A 19,038-nucleotide genomic window follows, 5' to 3' on the forward strand; every position below is an offset into this window, starting at 1 on the left:
TTGTGCTAAGCATTGGTACTTGCATCGATTTGCACATGGATGGCACATTGCAAGTAAAGACGCGATCGCTCCGTGATTGCTGAGATGCCAACGTTACTATGCTTCTCTGCCCCCGCGGCGATGCGAGGCACGTGAGCGCAGTCGGAATCTGAGTTTCTTCGGCCAGGAGCTAGATTGCTGAGCTAGCCATCTTCATTCTCTGGAGATGTGACGATGTGGATGCTCGCGTAAAGATGCTGTCGATGGACGTCGCAGAGGTCATGCAGGGAGTCGCTGCGTACCGTGGGACTCTCAGGGGCCCGAATCCCCTACCCTCTCTTGGCTGGTGCCCGGCAGATCTCGCGTACCCGCTCGTACGCCGGTGTATACCTAGGTACGCTGCTCAACCATCTTTCTGGGCCGGGGACCGAATATGACGGTATACGGCGAGTATCCTCATACTGGATCCCTTGTCGTCTTCGCAGTCTGATGTTGCGGCCTTGCTGTTCATCTGCCTGATCAACACTGGGGATGGCGTTCGTGCGTCTCAACACTATCGATAGTTGCTAGACGGGAGTTGTTCCCAGGGTCACCCCACGATGCACTGCTGTGCGCTGGCGGGATAATCGACGATCTAGCACAACTGTTGCTAATCTTGTGGTGATGGATTCCAGGAGACAAGGAAAATCCGGTGTGGATCGCTCCGGAACACACGGAGTGGAGACAGCCTAAACGGCTCGGTCGATCTTGCTAGCGCCCTAAGGTTTGGCTAGGCCCTGGCATTGCTCAGCCTCACCACGCTTCTACTGCTACCGCGACTGAGCGTCAACGGCTGCCCTGTCACCATCTCTCAACTAAGTCCGTCTGCGTTCCTCAGCTGTCTTGCCAATGCTCCGGCCCCTCAGTGTCGTCTGTGGCTTGACGTCAGGCACGTCCCGCCATCTTGGCTTGCGCCTCCGCCACGACTTTGTCATCGAATATGTCGGATTAATCGCGGGGTACCAAACACATGCTCACAAATAACTCAGCGACTCATGCTGTAGGTCAGCTCACTTGTTCAGCTGAACTAGGCTTCTGCAGAGTCTGAATCAAAAACGCCACCGCAAATAGACCAACTCACTCTCGGTATCGCGAATGCGAAACGTAAACAAGCCGAGCGCATGAGCCACTTAGGCCTCCTGAGCCACACCTCGGCCGGAAGCATCTCTATACGGTGTCGCTGCCGAGATCCGCCTAGCCCACTGATGACGGCGAAGGGGTTTCCTTCGGACTTAACAAACCGTAGCGGCCATTGCTCAGCGCAACAGCGAGGATGTACTCCCTCTTCCATGCGTAATGATCGACGCCCCGGAGCGCATTGTCCTCGTCTGTTTGGTAGATGAGATCGCAGGATCTGGGTCTTGGGTACATCCCAAAAAAACATAAGCGCTCACGTATTGGGAGCTTTTCTCGGGTTCCAGAGCTGGGCTGCGAACGGTCGCTTCGTCGTCTCGTTCATCTCGTCTCAATACATTCGTAGGGGCTTGTTGCAATTTCCGACTTCAATCGAGTATGGCAAAGACAAAGCTTACCAACTAGGTAGTTGTGGAGTACACTACTATAACGATCCTCTCAGCTTGCGCCTTTGGTGTTCCATGGAGACAACCTACTTGTTGTCTGACCTTGAAAAGCTGGCATGTGGATGCATGACAGTGTTCGCATACAGGGCCGACCGTTCTCTTGATCACTCCGGGCACTTTTGTATCTCCTGGTGTGGCAAACCTTCTTGCCATGATCTATGAAGAGCGAACTGCAAGCGACTGCAGAGCTTCGTGGACGATCCAGACCTCCAACATGTCTTTCTGTTCTGTGCGGATGAGCCAAATGATCAGCACGGCGTGGAGTTGTCTTCGCGAAACTCTACCAAACACATGAGCTGAACAGAACGGCAGCATCAACAAGTCTTGTGATTCCGTATATCGCATTATCCGGAGGCGAGAACGTTGCCTGAACCGAGATTTGAGGCGAACAGAACCCCCGACGGATCGATTAATGTACATTCATATGCGAGGAAATTGAGACAAGTCAAAACGAGTGGAGATGGTTTTACTCTACTTGTCTATACATTTCTTCTTGAAGCCGCAAGCTTAGATCACCGTATGGCTGATGATCCCGGGTAAACCCTGCATATTGATCGGAAGAGACGAGCGAGGATTTACCAGATCGCATATTACCCAATTAAGCGACCCGTTTACCGAGCAAACATATTGCGCGTTAAATTACGGAGTACCAGTCGAGACCAAGCTCTGTAAGCACAATACCCCAGGAATTCGGGACCTGGATATGGCTATACTATCCGAGCTCGTCGGTTTGGCTGCCGGTCACGCATCACCTGATCTTCAACTCCACCCCAGGTACGGCGATATTGCCTCACCGATGCTGGAGACTATTTTAAGCGCGTCAATCCGCGGCAGAGCACTATCATGCAAGTCCAGAGCCTCGCTGCACGCAACATGGCAATCAAAGACCCATCCAAGCTTTTCGTATTCTCACTATAATGCTTTTTTGTCCTCTTGGACCATGGTGCCACGCCACCACCGAAAGGCCGCCGAGTGCATCAGACCTCTGACTGCAACGCAGATCACTGCCTTTTTAACTTGATGGCCTCCATTCATCTTCAGTTGCTCTTGGTCATAGTCTCGTATTTCTCATACCGTCAAGGTCCCGATTTCGGCGTTACCAGGTCACTCAATCTAAGGAGAATCTCAACCACCCTGGCTCAGTGTTTAGATACCGTTGTCTTAATACCGAATTACTTCTCCCGAAGCTAAATTTGGGAGCTGGACTAGCTGTTTCCAGGCCACATTGTCTCCAGACTACTGCAACAACCATGTCGGGACATATTCGAGGCGGCATAGCGAGGCACTGCACGGCATGATGGTCTAAAATCGCGAAAAGTTATGATATATAAAGCAAGTCCTCAGGCCGTCTTGTTGGAACCCATCGCAGATCAACAGTCTCCACTAACAACGCTCACTTCAACGCCCATTACCAACGGTCTTTGCCTCCGCACAAGCAAACATGTACGCCAAAATCGCTGCTCTCCTCCTCCCGGTCCTCGCCGCGGCCAACCCTCTGCCCCAGACTACTTCTGAGGATGCTCCTCCCGCAGAGCAGATTACTATCGTTGACACGTCATACTCTGGTAACGGATGTCCTCAAGGCTCCGTGTCCACCAGTACCTCGACGGACAAGACTGTGAGTATCATCCCAACACTTCCATACTGGGCTTAGGGGACGGATGTAGTCTTACTTCCGCGATCCATGGCACTACATACCCCCAAAGGACTGGAGAGTCGACATGGTAAGGAAATCAGCTCACACTACAACCAGGTCATCACTTACGGATTCGATCAATTCCAGACCTACATCGGTCCGGGTACCGTACCAGCAGGTAAGGCTAAACCCATACCCCTTACAGCAAACAACATACTGACGCCACTCCTCCAGACCGCAGCAAGAACTGCCAGCTCCACCTGAACTTGAAGTACCCGGGCGGCTTCCAGTACGCCGTCGTAGACGCCACCTACCACGGCTGGGCGCGCCTCGACGAAGGCGTAACCGGCAGCTTCATCACGACCTACTACTTCTCGCAAGACGCCGGCAAGACGCAAACCACGCGCATGTCGGCCGTAGGCGGCGGCGCCCTCCTGACTGGCCAAGTCTACACCAAGCAAGACAGCGTTGAGACCACGGCTACCATCTGGTCGCCCTGTGGCCAGAACGGCATCCTCAACATCAACAACAGAATCTCGCTTACGAACAAGAAGTCTGATCAGGCGGGTGAGATGAGCAATGATGATGCTACTGTTGCTTTCACCCAGCAGCTTCATGTTGCGTGGAGGAAGTGCACACCGACTGGATCGGGTGGCGGAAGTGGTAGCGTTATTGGCATTGGAAGCCCCAGCGCGAATATCGACTTTGAGTAGAGATTATTGGAGTGAGAGATAAGGTAGTGGATAGTGGAGTAGATGTGGTCAAGGAAGGACCATGATGAGTTTGGACTTGTAAATAGTCGGTTGCGGTGTTTCTGTTTAGTCACGAATGTCAAAGTTGCTGCTCTCTGAATAGGCCACCCGGTGACGTGATTGAGAGGACTTATGTCTGCCCCTTCATATTGTAGTGGTCGCAGAAGTATGAGAGCGCTCGTGCTGCAGATACTTCTTTCTTCGAGAGGACCTGATTGGATGGGCGCACATGGATTTTGGAAATTTGGAAGTATGAGAGATTGATTATGGTGCCTCCTTTACCTCCAATTGAGGCATGCATACACAGCTAATGATACCATGCATCTAAAACGAAGAAAGATAGCAAAGTTTCCCTCATCGAGCCTGTGAAACTCTGCAGCCCGATTGACACTAAGCTCAGACCTCAGTCACACCAACCTCGTAGTCTCGCGATATGGCCGTTCCATATGCAACCAAAACACTTGCTTCCCCATAAATCATCACGATCCCCAGAAGAAACCCACGAGTCGTACAAGAAGCCACCCAATATAAGACCGAAACGTAGCACTACCGCGAGATGCGCCGATCCTGAATGGAACGCAGAACGTCGAGCCAACCACCATCGTCAACATCGCCGTCCCCTATGTATGCGACAAGAAAGTATCAGGAAACTGAAGAAGATCAATAGGTTGCCACTAGATACTTACCATTGTATGCAGCCATGTTTGACGAGGATCCACCCCCATTAACCACGATTGGGTTGCTATCGACAACATGCACTGCCAAGCCGTTGCCTGCAGACGTGACTGGTGGGTCGGTAGCAGAGCTACGAATCCGGATGAGCGTGATCCGTATCCGATAGGTACCAGCCTGGCGAATGACGAGCTCGGGAAAGCGCATGTAGCCTACGCCATGAGGGTCGGCCATGTCCATGGAGGCAATCGATCCATCTGCTTCATCGTCGTTGAACGGATGTATAGAATCGAAGACACGCCCCGTGAGCAGCGCATTGAGAGCATTTGTGTCCACAGATGCTGGGGTGTTTGGACCAGGTACCAGGGCGGCGACAGCAACCAGATTAGTCGAGTCCGCAACCGCTTCATCTGTGTCCGCGTTGGTGGTTCGTAATCGCACGACGATGGATCCAGGCAAAGTCTGACCAACCCGAGCAGTTCGTGGTGGCTGCACTACGATGTCCATGGCGTACCGGATCTCTTCCGGAGACAGGGAATGCTGGTCTGACCTTGATCTTCCTGAAGTGCGGGCGTTTCCGGAGTGATGTCTTGAACGAACGGACCTGCTTCCTAGCGCCCTTGGTCTTGCGACGTCAGCCATCGAGGATGTGGCGTTGGCTAGCTGATGATCAGTCTCGCCGTTGAGTAATCCCGCGATACGAGCGGAGCGTCTTAGTGACGCGTGGCTTCGGCTGTTTCCGACGGTGTTGTGTCGCGAAGTAGTTCTGGAATTGGATGCTGATGGAGGGTTTGACGTATCTCGCCGAGAAGATGCGCCGCGGGTGGGATGTTGGTTTCTACCTCGTCCACGTCGTGGGCCCCTTCGCATCTGAAGAAGGCTGAACCTGTTTCTCTTAGTAAAGTTTCATTAAAGACTGTGAGTCAGACAGATGATAGCTCTGCTGCTATGTTGTGGAGTGCTGTCTTTTGTTGTTGAGGCGGCCGGGAAATGATGTGGGAAAAGCAAGGAAAGTAACAAATTGTTGGTGTCCAAGTTGACTGAAAAGACTGTGAAGAGACTCCAACATATGACGAGGCCTTATATCAACGATAGGCGGTGTTGGATAGTAAAGATATAGGAAATGAAGTCAAGCCACGAGTCAGACCTCTCATCTAAACTCGCTTGGTGAACATGGGGCCGCCCCTCCATTAGGATGACGATGGATCGTTCGGTGCAGTTGAACCCAATACTAGGGCCCTTTAATCTCATAGCCGCCTAGCAGAGAGCAAAAGTGCAGCAGCAAGCGATATTTCGACGGATATAGGCAGAGGTTGAGGTTTGGAAGTCGCTCGCCAGCCCGCTTAGGCCCCCGGTACTGCCCCACATCCCGGCGGCCCTCCAGTGGAGAGACTGCCCTTTGCGCCTGCCTCTGCGCTGTTAATGCAGCGATGCGGCTAAAAGGCGGGCAGCTATCCATGCGCGGAGGTCGGAGAGACGCGTACAACAGCGGACAACGGACGGCCAGAGAAGGAAAAGAGAGCGCGGAGTGTGTGGTAGAGATGCAGCAGATGGTGTTGCAGGGAAATTGACGAATGTGATGCGTCACAGGAACCCGGCCGGCCATGTGGCAACAGGGATGTAGGATAAGGACAGGATGAACGAGCAACCAAGCGAAATGAACTGCTCACCTTCTGCCCTGTCACTCCCGCCCGCCTGTTCCTGAGCGTGTGCGGGATATTATTTCGCCGGTTGCTGGTGGCGTGGTACGATGACGCTGCACTTCTTGCTGTGCGAGTCGTGCCTGGCGTGACTTGACAAGGTGATGCCAACAGCGGCTGTGCCTCTATCTCACTGTTGCAGCGTCGATATCGGCTGGGCAGGGGCTTCTTTGGGGCCTCTAGAAGGTGCCGGCTTTGTCAGAGTCCTGGGACGTTCTATGCTGCTGCTGTATATTAGCCATGCTTTGCCCACACGGCCAGACATGTCTTTTCTCATCCAACACCATTGCTGCTTTGCATTGACGACAGAACCGCCAATGGGGCGCCATTTTTCCAGGACCACACCCTCTGCAATCAATGGAGCACTTCCGACGTACCTCTCCTTGGCTGCCGTGTTCGACGTCAAGCACTATTCTATGCACACGGCTGGAGACTGGAGACAAGCCTGAAAGCGGCTTCGGGACGTCGTGGACCGTCGTCGATGGCGGAGGAGATGAAGATTGTCTCACTTGATGAAGGAGTCTGGAGCCAATGCCTTGGAGTGCTGGGCGGCAGTCTGCTTCCTGTAGTCAACCGACCAGCTCAGAGACGGTGAGTACGCCGTCTTATACAGACTCCTCAGACTGCCAGCATTTAGAAGACTTTTACCTGTTGCAGTGGGCTGCAGGTCTCTCGTGGCTTGCCGCCCTGCGCTATTGGTCTGAGCTGAGTGTCGCCCAGTTCCAAAACGCGTCCGCCTGCTTCCATCTTTTCTAGCATGGTGATTGACGCCGCCCCTGTGCGTGTTGCGCATCGGCTTAGCGTTGCCGCCAGCATCATGTCGCCCATGGAGCTCTGGAGTATGGCGTTCTTGATGTGCATCTCCCAGCCAGTAGCGCCGGTCCGCCCTACGGCTAGCATCGCACGATTGCCGATCCGAGGCACGACCACGGACCAACGTCATGGTATAGCTGCGTGGCCTTTGCCAGACCACCAATTACCGGCCCATCGCCCTGGTATAAGCCTGCGTGACACGCGCCGCTGTACTTTGCGGCATCGCCATCAGCTTGGCGAAAAAAGACAAGTTCTTACCTCAGGCCTCAGCAAGGACATTGTCCGTGCGCGCCTGCCCTTTTGGCAGCCACCTCCAGCTACCAGGAACATCACTTCCGCAAACCCCTTCCGAAGAACTCGATGCAACTATCGATGCCATCACCAACGTGCTCCGAAGTTCTCCGCGCGTCGATGCGTGCCAGGATAGCAATACTCGGAAGCTGACCCTCGTATTACGAACGGCTACGTGCAGCTCTCACATGGAATCTTAGACATCTGTCAGCTTCATGGAGAGCTGTTTACCCAGCTTTACCGGATCGTGTAACACGCCCTACCTCGATTTTGCCGTCCTCCCGGTCTGTCTTCCGAACGTTGTTACGCAAACCGGTTCTGCAGGGTTCCAAAAGGAATTTGCCGCACCCCCATCATGTGTGGCCTTGTGTACAAGATCTGCTCACACGAGATTTTCATCATAGCCGATATTTGGCTTCGAGTTAACACTGTATTTGTCACTCGTATACTCTTGAGCTCTGGATCATCGATAACTTCGAGACTTCTTACTTCTTAAGACCCTGGTCTGTGATCTAGCATTCCCTTCAGGCTTTGAGGTTTTCCAGCACGACCGGTCGTTTGACAGGGCGCCCCTGTCCCTCACCTCGTCCCGCCTCTTAGTGGCCGCATCCGATTTGCGCAACATGCGCGAGAGCTTGGGTAGGAAGGACGGCAAGGACTGCTCACTTTAGCGCCGTATGCGGTCTACTAAAGACTTGATTTGTCGAACCGTGGAGGCTGAAAATGATCTGGTGCTTTCGCGGAAGCGGATTACAGCGACCGCAATCAGCTGACTGGACAGGCTTCTTTTTAATCACGAGATCCGACAATCGGGGACCTACTCGTCAACTTGACCGCTAGATGCAAAACCTCGCCGAAGTTTTATCCAGGTCCCACTTCATCAATCCTCTTTCAGACGCTTGCGCTTCCCTTACTCCATTTCGCTATTACAAAGCGACACGTTCATAACAGCCACTTATCGATTACCTTGTTGACTACTCGATCGCTGCGTCCGCGTCATGCGTAAAGCTCAATGCATGGTCCTTCTCTCACGACTGAAGTTCATAGCTATCGAGTGGCTCATCAGCAATTTGTTCTCGAATCTACCTCATCAGAAGCGATACTCGGGATGTACTGCTCATATCTGTTATCGACTCCGTCGACCCCAACGCATGCGTGATCAAACCATAGCCATGTGAAATGATCGCATGGTGTGCCACTCCCTTCCCGAGGAGAAGCAAACATGGAACTTCCGCATCGGGATGTTCGTCTCAGATGACTTCCAGATTACACGATTCCATCTGCATCAGATCTGTCTGCAAACCCAGGCATTCCGTTGACCATACAGTTGGGAGCGCCCCGAAGCCACTTCAGAGTCGCCTGGATCCCCATGCGAGTATGTCTCAAAACATCCAGAGGTGCGGAGATTAAATTCCTGTACGACGTTGCGCACATCGCCGCTCTTCCAGGTACACTGCGACCCTGCGCATGCAAGAATAGATTCTGGGTTCGAGATCGTACAGGCTCATGGAAGTTCTAGCGCCTTCAGAATCTGCCACCGGCTTTTTACATAGGCAATGAGCAGAGATTGCGAACCACGCCCACACAGTAGCCAATTCCACTGTCCGCGGACGAGGTCCTAGTAGCCAGTTCCTTTGGATCTACCCAATCAGCTACACGGGATCAGCCGCTAGCATGAGCGACGTCAGACTGTGAGAAGACCGCATCCATATCTTCACGCTGGTGTGTGTTCATACAATCGAAACACATCGCCTCATTCAGTCAAGGTCAAGGCGGGCTCCAGAGATCTCGAATCAAAGGCACTTGAGCCCGGGCCTCATCACTCCATCCGGCATACTACCTACCAGCCCCTGCCGGCGCATCATGCGTAACTGTGGAGGGAGTCTCGCATTACTCAAGCGCTCCTGCAGCCTGCCGGGTTTGACGTCTGCAGGAAGTTTTGACATCAAGTAGTCTGTACGTCCTCAATCTCAGCCGCTTCAGATTGCGCGTCCATCGATCTTGTAGAGAAGCTTTAACATGCCGCTAATTGGGCAGAATCTATCTATCAACTCTACTGCAAACAGCTATTTGGTCACGTTGGCAAGCACCAAGGCTGTTGATGTTGCAGGTATCGAACAAGGCAACATCTTTGGAATCGCGACTCAAGAGAACGCCTCAGTCGGATGCAGCACCAACGACCCCATGCGACTACCCGAATTTCTTCTTTGCATCAAAACGTGTAGGAACATCTATTGAGAGGCGTTTGACGGCTTATGGGTACCACGTAAGACGTGAGATCGCGGTACGCGACACAGAACTCTGACTCTACGGGTCCATCTACGTCAGTGAAAGCGCTAGTCATAGCTTGGTAAGACCAAGGGCGCGCGTGCTAGGTACTACAGTGCAAGACGGGGCTTCTCGTTGATATTTGTCTCTACAGCTACTGCCACAGTATTCATCGTTCTCTTCTTAGTGCGCATCCAGCGGTCGGAGTCAGCATCGACGCGTGCGTCCACGGGAGCGAGTTTTACAGTCTGTGGTGTTTGATGATACGCCAAGGAGTAGGAGTCGCAATGACTTGCTGGTGAAGTCTGGGATCGGTAGCATAGAACTGGTCCGTCCCAATCAATGTGTTCGTTCAACGTTTTAATGCGCTCTTCACGATACTTGCAGCTATGTTGTGAGTCGATTATATTCATGTGTAGAACAGTTAATACGATAGTACGACAAGTATACGGCTGCGTAAGCATTGCGACGCGCAAGCAATTCTCACGACACTGCAACAAATTTGAGGTGTGAAACGATTTTACAGGGCAGAAAACGGCTCCTTCTCGGGGTCACTGGCTGCTTGCGTCATGCGGCAGTCGCGTGGTTCTATTTGGGACCTGCCTTTAACCAGCGGATGGTAAGGGCCGCCCCTTCACCTCGCCTTTCACTTACCTGCCAGAACATGAGGTGAAAGCTCTCGGTGTAAGTGGCGTAGCCTATCGCAAACTTTTTCTTTTGTTTGTTCTTTTGGCACTTACCTACGTCACTGCTACAACCTACCACACGATAGACCTCCATCAACATGTTCCAGCGGTGCGCGCGATTCATTGGCTTTCGCAATGTCATCGTCTTTACGGCTGGCTTGGGCGTCCTGCTTCTCTGTAATAGCATCTTACTGCTCTGGCAATTCCGCTCGCCTTCACAACCCGTACATCACGACAAGCTGATCCACCATGATCCAAGCACGCAGCAAATGCACCCCATCGATGAGCTCATGGTAGACGCGCAACGCAAATTTGAAGAGCTCATCTCGGAACGGACATACGACCTAAATTCGGCAGCCGAAGCATATCGACAAAGGCGCGGGCGCAATCCACCACCTCACTTTGACGCCTGGTTTGAGTATGCGCAAAAACACGATGCGGTCATCGTGGAAGGACTGTTCGATCAGATCTACCGTGATCTCAAACCTTTCTGGGGTGTGCCTGCAAAGAGTATGCGTGGCTTTGCACAACACTATGAACATCGCATCTCAGTAAGAAATGGAACCACCACAAGGACGGAAGGCCAGGGTCCAGGCACGCCGACGGACCGCATGTTCGCGTGGTGGGACATGGTCAGGCGCATGGAAGGCATGCTACCTGATCTCGATATCGCCGTCAACTTTATGGATGAGAGTCGAGTCATCGTACCGTGGGAGAAGATGAGCAATTACACCGAGATTGAGACCCTGACGAGGAAAATACTGCCCGGTGACGAGGCCATCTCTGAGTACGGCAGCTTCCAAGCCTTGGATGAGACGTCCGAAGAACCGCCTCAGGTGAACTGGATGGGACCGGGCGAGCCATATTGGGAGTTGGCGCGGAAAGCATGTCCACCCGATTCACCTGGCCGGAACCAAGTCGCCGCCACGAACCTTGCTGGACCTCCTCCTTTTCCTCGGGGCTATCCAGAGCACTCGTATAAAGGCTACGTGCAGAACTGGGACTTGGTGAGAGATGCTTGCCAACAAAAGCATCTGCAAGAGTCCCATGGAACATTCATCGAACCGGTTTCGATATCAACGACTCACGCTCTAGTGCCCATCTTCGGTGAAACGAAGTTGCAGCAAAATTCGGATATCCTCATTCCTCCCGCTGCCTATCTCTCTGAGGCGTTTGCAGGCGGTGACTACTCAGGCACGAATCGCGATGGCAAGAATTGGTCGGAGAAAACAGCAGGCGCTGTATGGCGGGGTGTCGCCAGTGGAGGTCGTAACAAGGCAGAGAACTGGACGCGCTTCCATCGGCACCGCTTTGTTTCCATGTTAAATGGGACATATGTGCACAACCTTGAGATGGACTCAAAGGCAGCGGAAGGAGGCCAAACATACAGCCCGCAGTCATACACCACGTATCATCTAGAAGCGACAAGACACATGAACATGGGTACTTGGCTCGACAGGATTACGAATGTCGGCTTCACGGACCTTTTGTGCTTCCCACAGTCTGGCAAGCGGACTTGCGACTACAACGAGCAGTGGTTCGGGACTGTAAAAAAGGTCCCCATGTCCAAACAGTTCGACTACAAGCTCCTCCCTGATATCGATGGCAATTCCTTCTCTGGGCGTTATCTCTCCTTCCTACGTTCGACGTCGGTCCCTATCAAGGCGACGATCTACTCGGAATGGCACGACGACCGACTGATACCATGGCTGCACTTTGTGCCAATGGACAACTCATTTGTCGACATGCACGCTATCTTGGACTATTTCCTAGGCACTGGAGACGACCATGTGGCGGTGCTGTATGGTGACCACGACAAAGCAGCGGAGAAGATCGCATTCAGCGGCCAGGAGTGGGCTAATTTGGTATTACGCAAAGATGATATGGACATTTACACTCTGCGGTTATTGCTCGAATACGCCAGGCTTTGCGACGATAACAGAGAGCAGCTGGGCTTCGCTGGACACGTAACCAAAGACAGCTCAGGAGACAAAGCATGAGAGCGCAACAAGAGACGCGAGCCTGTCGTTGCGTGGAAGTACACATGACATGTGAGCCCGACTCGTCCTTTTGCATTGACATCTGACTCGACCTGTATACGAGCCATGCATGGCGCATGTAGTACCTGGCTGGCCGTGGCGACGCGCAGGAACATCAGCACGCATATGTGCCGCCCTGTAGGTTATGCGCATGTCAGAATCTGGAGGCACAAGATCCGAATCGTGCGAGGCGTGCGTATACGAGCCTCATGTCGACGCCGTGGCACCTTTGTTGCGCGAAATCGGCGATGGCACAGATTGGTCTGGACTTTCGAGGCACTTGGGTTTTGTAATTAGAGCGTTTTCTTGGATGAGCTGACTCGAGGTGATGCTATGTGATAGTGAGTGATGACTACGGTGGCTGCGACGATGGCAGGCTGGGGGCTCAGGCCATGTTCAGCCTCACGTCGGAGCCCCTCCTAAATTTTATACTAGCGCGATTGCTCGCATCTCTCGCGAACCATTGACGCATCGCAGCTACCCCACATCTGGCATGCAGCAAAGCCTGGCAAATATTTGTCGCGCCAGACTTTTTCCCTCTAGCAACGCTTGTCTGACGAGGCCGCTGGCGACTCGCTCCTTCCCTTTGACTCAGAGACGCAGCCGTAGTCCAGTCATACTGACACAGCCTGCCCTTAAGCCCACCACCCCGCGCGCGTCCACCCTCCACACACTCTCCTCCCCGCTGCGACCGCACACACGTCCGCGACATTATCTACACAACCAGCTAATCTCACACGGGCACAACAGTCCTAGAGTCGCAGCTGCCTCCACTCTGCTGCGAGACTACTTCCAGTTCGACGCTACTTCCCTCAATCCCCTCCGAAACCTCGACGCGTCGGCGCGCCCACCAGTCAGCATGGAGGACCTCACCAACACACTCGCCACGCTCGGCCTCGACAAGGTGCCGCAACAGCCCAACACATACCCCGCCCTCAACCCCTTCGACATCTACCGGAGCCACATCACCGAGCTGCTCTCGTCCGTCTCAGGCGTCGACAAGCAAATAATATACCCCACACTAGCATGGACGGCCAAGCCAGAGCATGGAGACTTGCAATTGGCCGTGCCCGCCCTCCGCCAGAAGAAGAAGGACATGAAGGCCTTCGCACAGGAGCTGGCAGACGCCTTCCCTGAGTCGCCGCTGGTTAAGAAGCCAATTGTTACAAACACATCCATTGGTTTCTTCTTCAAGCCAGAGACGCTCACTTCGCTCGTCCTTCCCATGGTCCTGAAGTCTAAGGAGGCATATGGTTTCAACAAGAACATCGGTCTCAAGAACCCGCTCGACCCCTCCTCCGGCGTGAAGAAGATGATCGTCGAATTCAGTTCACCCAACATCGCGAAGCCCTTCCACGCCGGCCACTTGCGAAGCACAATCATTGGTGGTTTCCTCGCGAATCTATACGAGGGCGCTGGCTGGGACGTCGTTCGCATGAACTACCTCGGAGACTGGGGAAAGCAATACGGTGTGTTGGCTATTGGTTTCGATCTCTACGGTAATGAGGAGGAACTCGTCAAGAATCCTATTGGGCACTTGTACGACATATACGTCAGGGTCAGCAACGTACAACACGAAGAGGCGGAGAAGATGAAGGCTCTCAAGGCCGAAGCTGCGAAGCTTAAGGAGGAAGGCAAGGATGCGTCGGAGCAGGAGGCCGAGGTCAAGAAGATCGAAGCTGAGGGTATCGACGAGCAGGCTAGGAAATACTTCAAGGGCATGGTAGACGGCGAGCCTAAGGCGCTCGGCATCTGGAAGCGCTTCAGGGTGAGTAGACGCATCACAAAGGGTAAAGGACCAATACTGACCTGCGCAGGACCTGTCCATCGAGAAGTACAAGCAAACATATGCCCGACTGAACATCCACTACGACGACTACAGCGGAGAGTCCCAAGTCAAGGACGAGAGCATGGATCTTGCTGCTAAGATCATGTGGGAGAAGAAGGTCTGCGAGGACTCAGAGGGCGCTGTAATTGTCGACCTCACAAAGCACTCCAAGAAGCTGGGCAAGGCCGTCGTGAAGAAGAAGGACGGTACTTCGCTGTACCTGACCCGAGACATTGGCGCTGCAATCGAGCGTGTCGAGAAGTACCATTTTGAGTATGCCGGCCCATTCCTCTAGTTCCTGACATCTTGCTAACTGCGTCACAGCCGCATGATCTACGTCGTCGCCTCACAACAAGACCTGCACTTGGCCCAACTCTTCAAGATCGAAGAGCTCATGGGCAGGAAAGACATCTCAGACAAGTGCCAGCACATCAACTTCGGCATGGTCCTTGGTATGACCTCCATCCCATCTCTCATCTCTCAACCGGGTACTAACAACAACAGGTATGTCGACCCGAAAAGGCACAGCCAAGTTCCTCGACGACATCCTCCGCGACGTCGGCGACAAGATGCACGAAGTAATGAAGACAAACGAGACAAAATACGCACAAGTCAAAGACCCCGAGCAAACCGCCGACACACTCGGTATCTCCGCCGTAATGGTGCAAGACATGAAGGGCAAGCGCATCAACAACTACACCTTCGACATGGACCGAATGTGCTCCTTCGAAGGCGACACAGGCCCATACCTACAATACGCACACGCCCGTCTCTGCTCCATATACCGCAAAGCCTGCGACGCGGACCCCAGTCTCGCAGAACTCGATCTCACATCCGCTGACTTGAGCTTGCTGAAGGAAGACAAGGCTGTGGAGTTGGTCCGTCAATTGGCGTCGTGGCCGGACACTTTCCTCAACACGCTCAAGACACAGGAACCCACTACTGTGCTTACGTACTTGTTTAAGATGGCACATGCGCTCAGCAGTAGTTACGACCACTTGCAGGTTGTGGGCTCGGAGAAGAACGTTATGATTGCTAGGTTGGCGTTGTATGTTGCTGCTAGGCAGGTCTTGTACAATGGTATGAGGGTGCTTGGGCTCAGCCCTGTCGAGAGGATGTAGAAGGCTGTATATAAAGAAGATGTATCGATTGCATGGATATGAGAAATGAGGAATGAAAACATATTCAAATCACGACTCTGAGCAAAACAGCATCGCGAAGCATAGTAATGTAGCGCAGTTCAAAAAGCACGGCGAGATCGGATGGAAGTTTGATCGATTGCTTGTTGTTACATAAAATGGATTTTCTAGCTAGTAATTACCAACTTGTATACTATGTAACATGACGATATGTTGACAGTCTGCCGACCAAGAGTGTGAGACAACAAACTGGACCAGCTGCCCAACTTGGAACGCCATCTGGTATCTTGTAATGTTCCCTCTATACACTGCCGGCGGGATATGTACGATACAATACAGTCCGTCTCAGTGTTAGAGTCGAGAGGTTGTCTATTTGAGTGGAGTTTATGTATGGTTATATGTTCATGATATGTCGTGAAGGTGAGGGGGTCGGGAGCGAGTCGTGATCGGGTGGTGTCAAATTGGAAACAACCAACGGTTCAATGACTCCGGGAAAGTGCTGGGAAACAATGCTAGAAGACGACGCTAGAACGCTGCAAACAAAATGAAACAGTGTGCCTCAGTAGAGGGTTGCTGAGTATGCTCGGTAAGGTGTCAGGCCACGGGCGGGGGAAAGCGTGGTTGATCGAATGCGCTAGCCCCCTGTCATCTCGAAGATGCGTTTGACACCGCGTCTAGACACCCGAGCAACAGCTGCAACAACTCCGACCATGAAGGCAGCACGGAAAGACAGTACAAGAAGACTTAATGCAAGAACACAGACGGCCCACCCCGTCTCGTCCGGTTGCTAGATGCCATTGGCAACAGGCGGTCCTCCCACCCGAGGGTCCCCAGGAGGCAAACCTGGGACTTTATGCGGGTGTGGATGCGGAGGATGCGGGTGGTGCTGGCAACCATGTGGACAAGTAGCTATCGGTTCGTCGTAATCGTCGTCGTAGTACTCGTCCTGTGGATCCAGCGACCCTTCATCGTCGCGTCGGTCGTAGCCGCCAGGCGGAGGGTTTTGGTTGTGCTGAGCGTTGTTGGCATTGTTCTGTGCCTTCTTGCTCGCCTTTTTGCCCTTGCGTCCCTTCATCCTGGCCTTCTCCAACAGCCGCCGCTTCTCTGCCAGACGTTTGCGCTCCTTCCTGTCCTTGATCTCATACTGCCGGATCAAAGCCATGGGAGGATGGCCAAATATGTCCTCGTATTCGCAGAATTCGCATATCCACGGCTGACTTGGCGGGTTGTGGAAGTTGGCGTACTCTTGCTGAATGCGACGCTTGCGGGCAGCATACTCGTACAGCTTTGAGGCGCTACGTCGTGGCTTTCGAGGCGGCGGTGCCTGTTGCGGTGGTGGAGGTCCGGTCGGACGTCGTGCAGTCCCATTGGGCAGGGGCGGTGGGGGGTATGCACCTGCTCCGTTCATGTTGGGGCTGGTCTGAGTGCCCTGGGTAGACACCATGGGCGCATCGGGGCGCACGGGGGGCCGTGAGCGGGTGGCTTGGGGGTGGGGTGAAGGAGAGGCAGCGGCATTGGGGTATGCGCCAGGCGGTTGGGGGTACTGGCCGTTTTCCTGGCCCGGCCAGACCATCTTGTTGGCCGAGTCGGAGCCGCAGGTGAAAGTGAATTGCGTCTTGCTGGCAGTATGCTTGGCGGCTTCCTGCTGCAGAAGGCTCACGTTTTCGTTGCCCGGGGGTGGCGGGGTCGCGTTTGCGTTGGCAATGGCAGTGGAGATGATGCCGCTTTGCTCCGGAGGTCCTAGAAAACAAATCGTTAGCGCACGGACTCTTTTAGTAGTAAAGACGTATCAATTCCCGAGGTGACACCGTACGTTTGCTGTTCCCTTTGGCGTTGGCGAGATTGGTCGAACTAGCCAACACGCGCCTTTCTGACCGTCCCGAGCCAGATCGGCCGAAACGCCCTCTGCCTGCGCCTGAGATGCCGGTTCCAGAACTTGTCGCGTGTTGGGGTGTCGAGGGCGCCGAGCCGTAGTAACGCGCGATGCCGTCCCCGTCGTCCATGGCGCCTGCCTCGTGAACTGGTGCAACACCCATGCCAGTCAGATCCGCGGAGAGGCTCGCGTGGTGTGACCCGTTGCTACCCATGTTGGGGATTTTGCGCTTCTTCTTGTTGTTCGTGTTCTCGAATGACTCGTAGCCATCGACCGAAGACGCAGGCGAACCTGGTTTGCGATAGGCACCAGTCGCACCCGCTGCCGGCTTGCCTGACGCTTGTCTGCTGTACTGATAGCTCGGGGACGACGGCAACGGTCCGTTTCGGTCGTCCTCTTCCTCCTCGCTCTCGACCTCGGAATGGGTATGGCCACAATGACAGGCGTGGTGGTCGTTAGCCCCAGTCCTGTGAGGTCTGACGCGCTCATCGGCCGTGTATGGCGGGTAGTTGAAGAGCGGCCCTGTAGACGGCGGGTTGTGCGGGTACACGATCGTCTCGGCCTGCTCGGGGGACAAGCGGGCGCGTAGAGAACGGGCGGGCAGAGGGCGAATGGGCCGGTCGGGGTACATGGAGGATGATGTGTCGGGCGAGGAGCGCAGCGGCGAAGAGCGGTTCCACTCGTAGCCTGCGAAGGGGAGAAGCGATGTCAGATATCTGGAGAGACCGGGGAGGAGGCTCAGACGAGGCATGTTGGTGCATCATGGTGGCAGAAGGAAATGGTGAAGAGCGTTGCAGGCTGCCCGCAACGACTTCCTTTACTTACCCGCAGTCGCCGCTGCCATGGTGGCAATCCTTCCTCAACGTCCGATCACCAAGACTGTGGGGCGGACGTGACTCCCAGCAGTCCTACTATATCCAAGTCGGTCCCTCTCGTGCTGTATTGCCCGTATTAGCAATCATCCACGCGCAGTCTGGATCGCCGGTGCACAGCCGCCTGGGGAACACGGGGTCTCTCCCAAACAACGTCGAGACGGGGTGTGGCGGTTCCGGAGCTCTACGCACCTTTTTCGAGGGGTTTGTGTGAGGGACGGTACTGGTGGCCAGTTAGCGGAGAACCCCTCTATTGCTCGGCGATGCTAACACTGACAGTATACAGCTGACAACAGCTCCAAAAGTACCAACAGCGACCGGATCACGGGGGAAAGATTGTGTCTCGAAGGTGGTTGGAACGAGTGACAGCGTTGATGATGCGTCAATGCCGAAGACGTGGGATTGGGGTTCGCCCGCCGCCAAGCCAACACAGGCACTTGGGCTCAACTGATGTGGCCTCGGGCTCGCCAAAGCAGGGTCCGTACTAGTGTATATCGCGATGAATCGAGTGACAAGGTCGCAGAGCAGATGCGACGTCTTCAGCGACGACGACAAGAAACAACAGAGCAGTGTATAGGTGTATGCACAGCTGTCGGAGGATGGCGACGTAGGCTTGCATGCAGGCTGTCTTGCAGTGACCGTGCTGGTGGCGCTAGGGCGAGCAGGGGATTGGGGATTGGGGATTGTACCTGGCCGTCCGACAAATGATATCCATGCCTGCCCTTCTCGCCTCTTTCCTCGGAATTCTTTGCTTTCTAATTATCTCGAGATTTATCCAAATGCCGTTGCGCTTACGTCTCAAGCCCCTTGTGCTGCCCGACTCGGAACACGTCCACGGTATTGGAGCCTGCCGAGACGTCCGCCCGCACTG

General features: G+C 54.0%; 5 protein-coding genes across 5 annotated transcripts; 3 read left to right on the plus strand and 2 right to left on the minus strand.

Annotated features, from left to right (window-relative positions):
- Positions 1 to 3,039: 3,039 nt before the first annotated feature.
- Positions 3,040 to 3,947, plus strand: J4E92_003770 (uncharacterized protein; the record flags this gene model as incomplete). The annotated part of the gene is made up of 3 exons (XM_051495165.1): positions 3,040 to 3,216; positions 3,352 to 3,412; positions 3,469 to 3,947. The coding sequence occupies 3 exons, from the start codon at positions 3,040 to 3,042 to the stop codon at positions 3,945 to 3,947; spliced, it is 717 nt and encodes a 238-aa protein (XP_051354184.1).
- A 585-nt stretch (positions 3,948 to 4,532) lies between these two features.
- On the minus strand, positions 4,533 to 5,165 carry J4E92_003771 (uncharacterized protein; the record flags this gene model as incomplete). Its single annotated transcript, XM_051495166.1, has 2 exons — positions 4,533 to 4,606; positions 4,673 to 5,165. 2 exons carry the CDS (start codon positions 5,163 to 5,165, stop codon positions 4,533 to 4,535), a joined length of 567 nt encoding a protein of 188 aa, XP_051354185.1.
- Positions 5,166 to 10,514: 5,349 nt separating this feature from the next.
- On the plus strand, positions 10,515 to 12,416 carry J4E92_003772 (uncharacterized protein; the record flags this gene model as incomplete). Its single annotated transcript, XM_051495167.1, has 1 exon — positions 10,515 to 12,416. The coding sequence occupies one exon, from the start codon at positions 10,515 to 10,517 to the stop codon at positions 12,414 to 12,416; it is 1,902 nt and encodes a 633-aa protein (XP_051354186.1).
- Positions 12,417 to 13,314: 898 nt separating this feature from the next.
- On the plus strand, positions 13,315 to 15,404 carry J4E92_003773 (uncharacterized protein; the record flags this gene model as incomplete). Its single annotated transcript, XM_051495168.1, has 4 exons — positions 13,315 to 14,223; positions 14,273 to 14,556; positions 14,608 to 14,735; positions 14,788 to 15,404. The coding sequence occupies 4 exons, from the start codon at positions 13,315 to 13,317 to the stop codon at positions 15,402 to 15,404; spliced, it is 1,938 nt and encodes a 645-aa protein (XP_051354187.1).
- An 805-nt stretch (positions 15,405 to 16,209) lies between these two features.
- J4E92_003774 (uncharacterized protein) lies at positions 16,210 to 18,046 on the minus strand (the record flags this gene model as incomplete). Its single annotated transcript, XM_051495169.1, has 2 exons — positions 16,210 to 17,162; positions 17,236 to 18,046. 2 exons carry the CDS (start codon positions 18,044 to 18,046, stop codon positions 16,210 to 16,212), a joined length of 1,764 nt encoding a protein of 587 aa, XP_051354188.1.
- Between the last annotated feature and the right edge of the window lie 992 nt (positions 18,047 to 19,038).

The sequence above is a fragment of the Alternaria infectoria genome (genome assembly GCF_024043175.1).
Source record: "Alternaria infectoria strain BMP 0036 chromosome Unknown scaffold_5, whole genome shotgun sequence".
Lineage (NCBI taxonomy): Eukaryota > Fungi > Ascomycota > Dothideomycetes > Pleosporales > Pleosporaceae > Alternaria > Alternaria infectoria.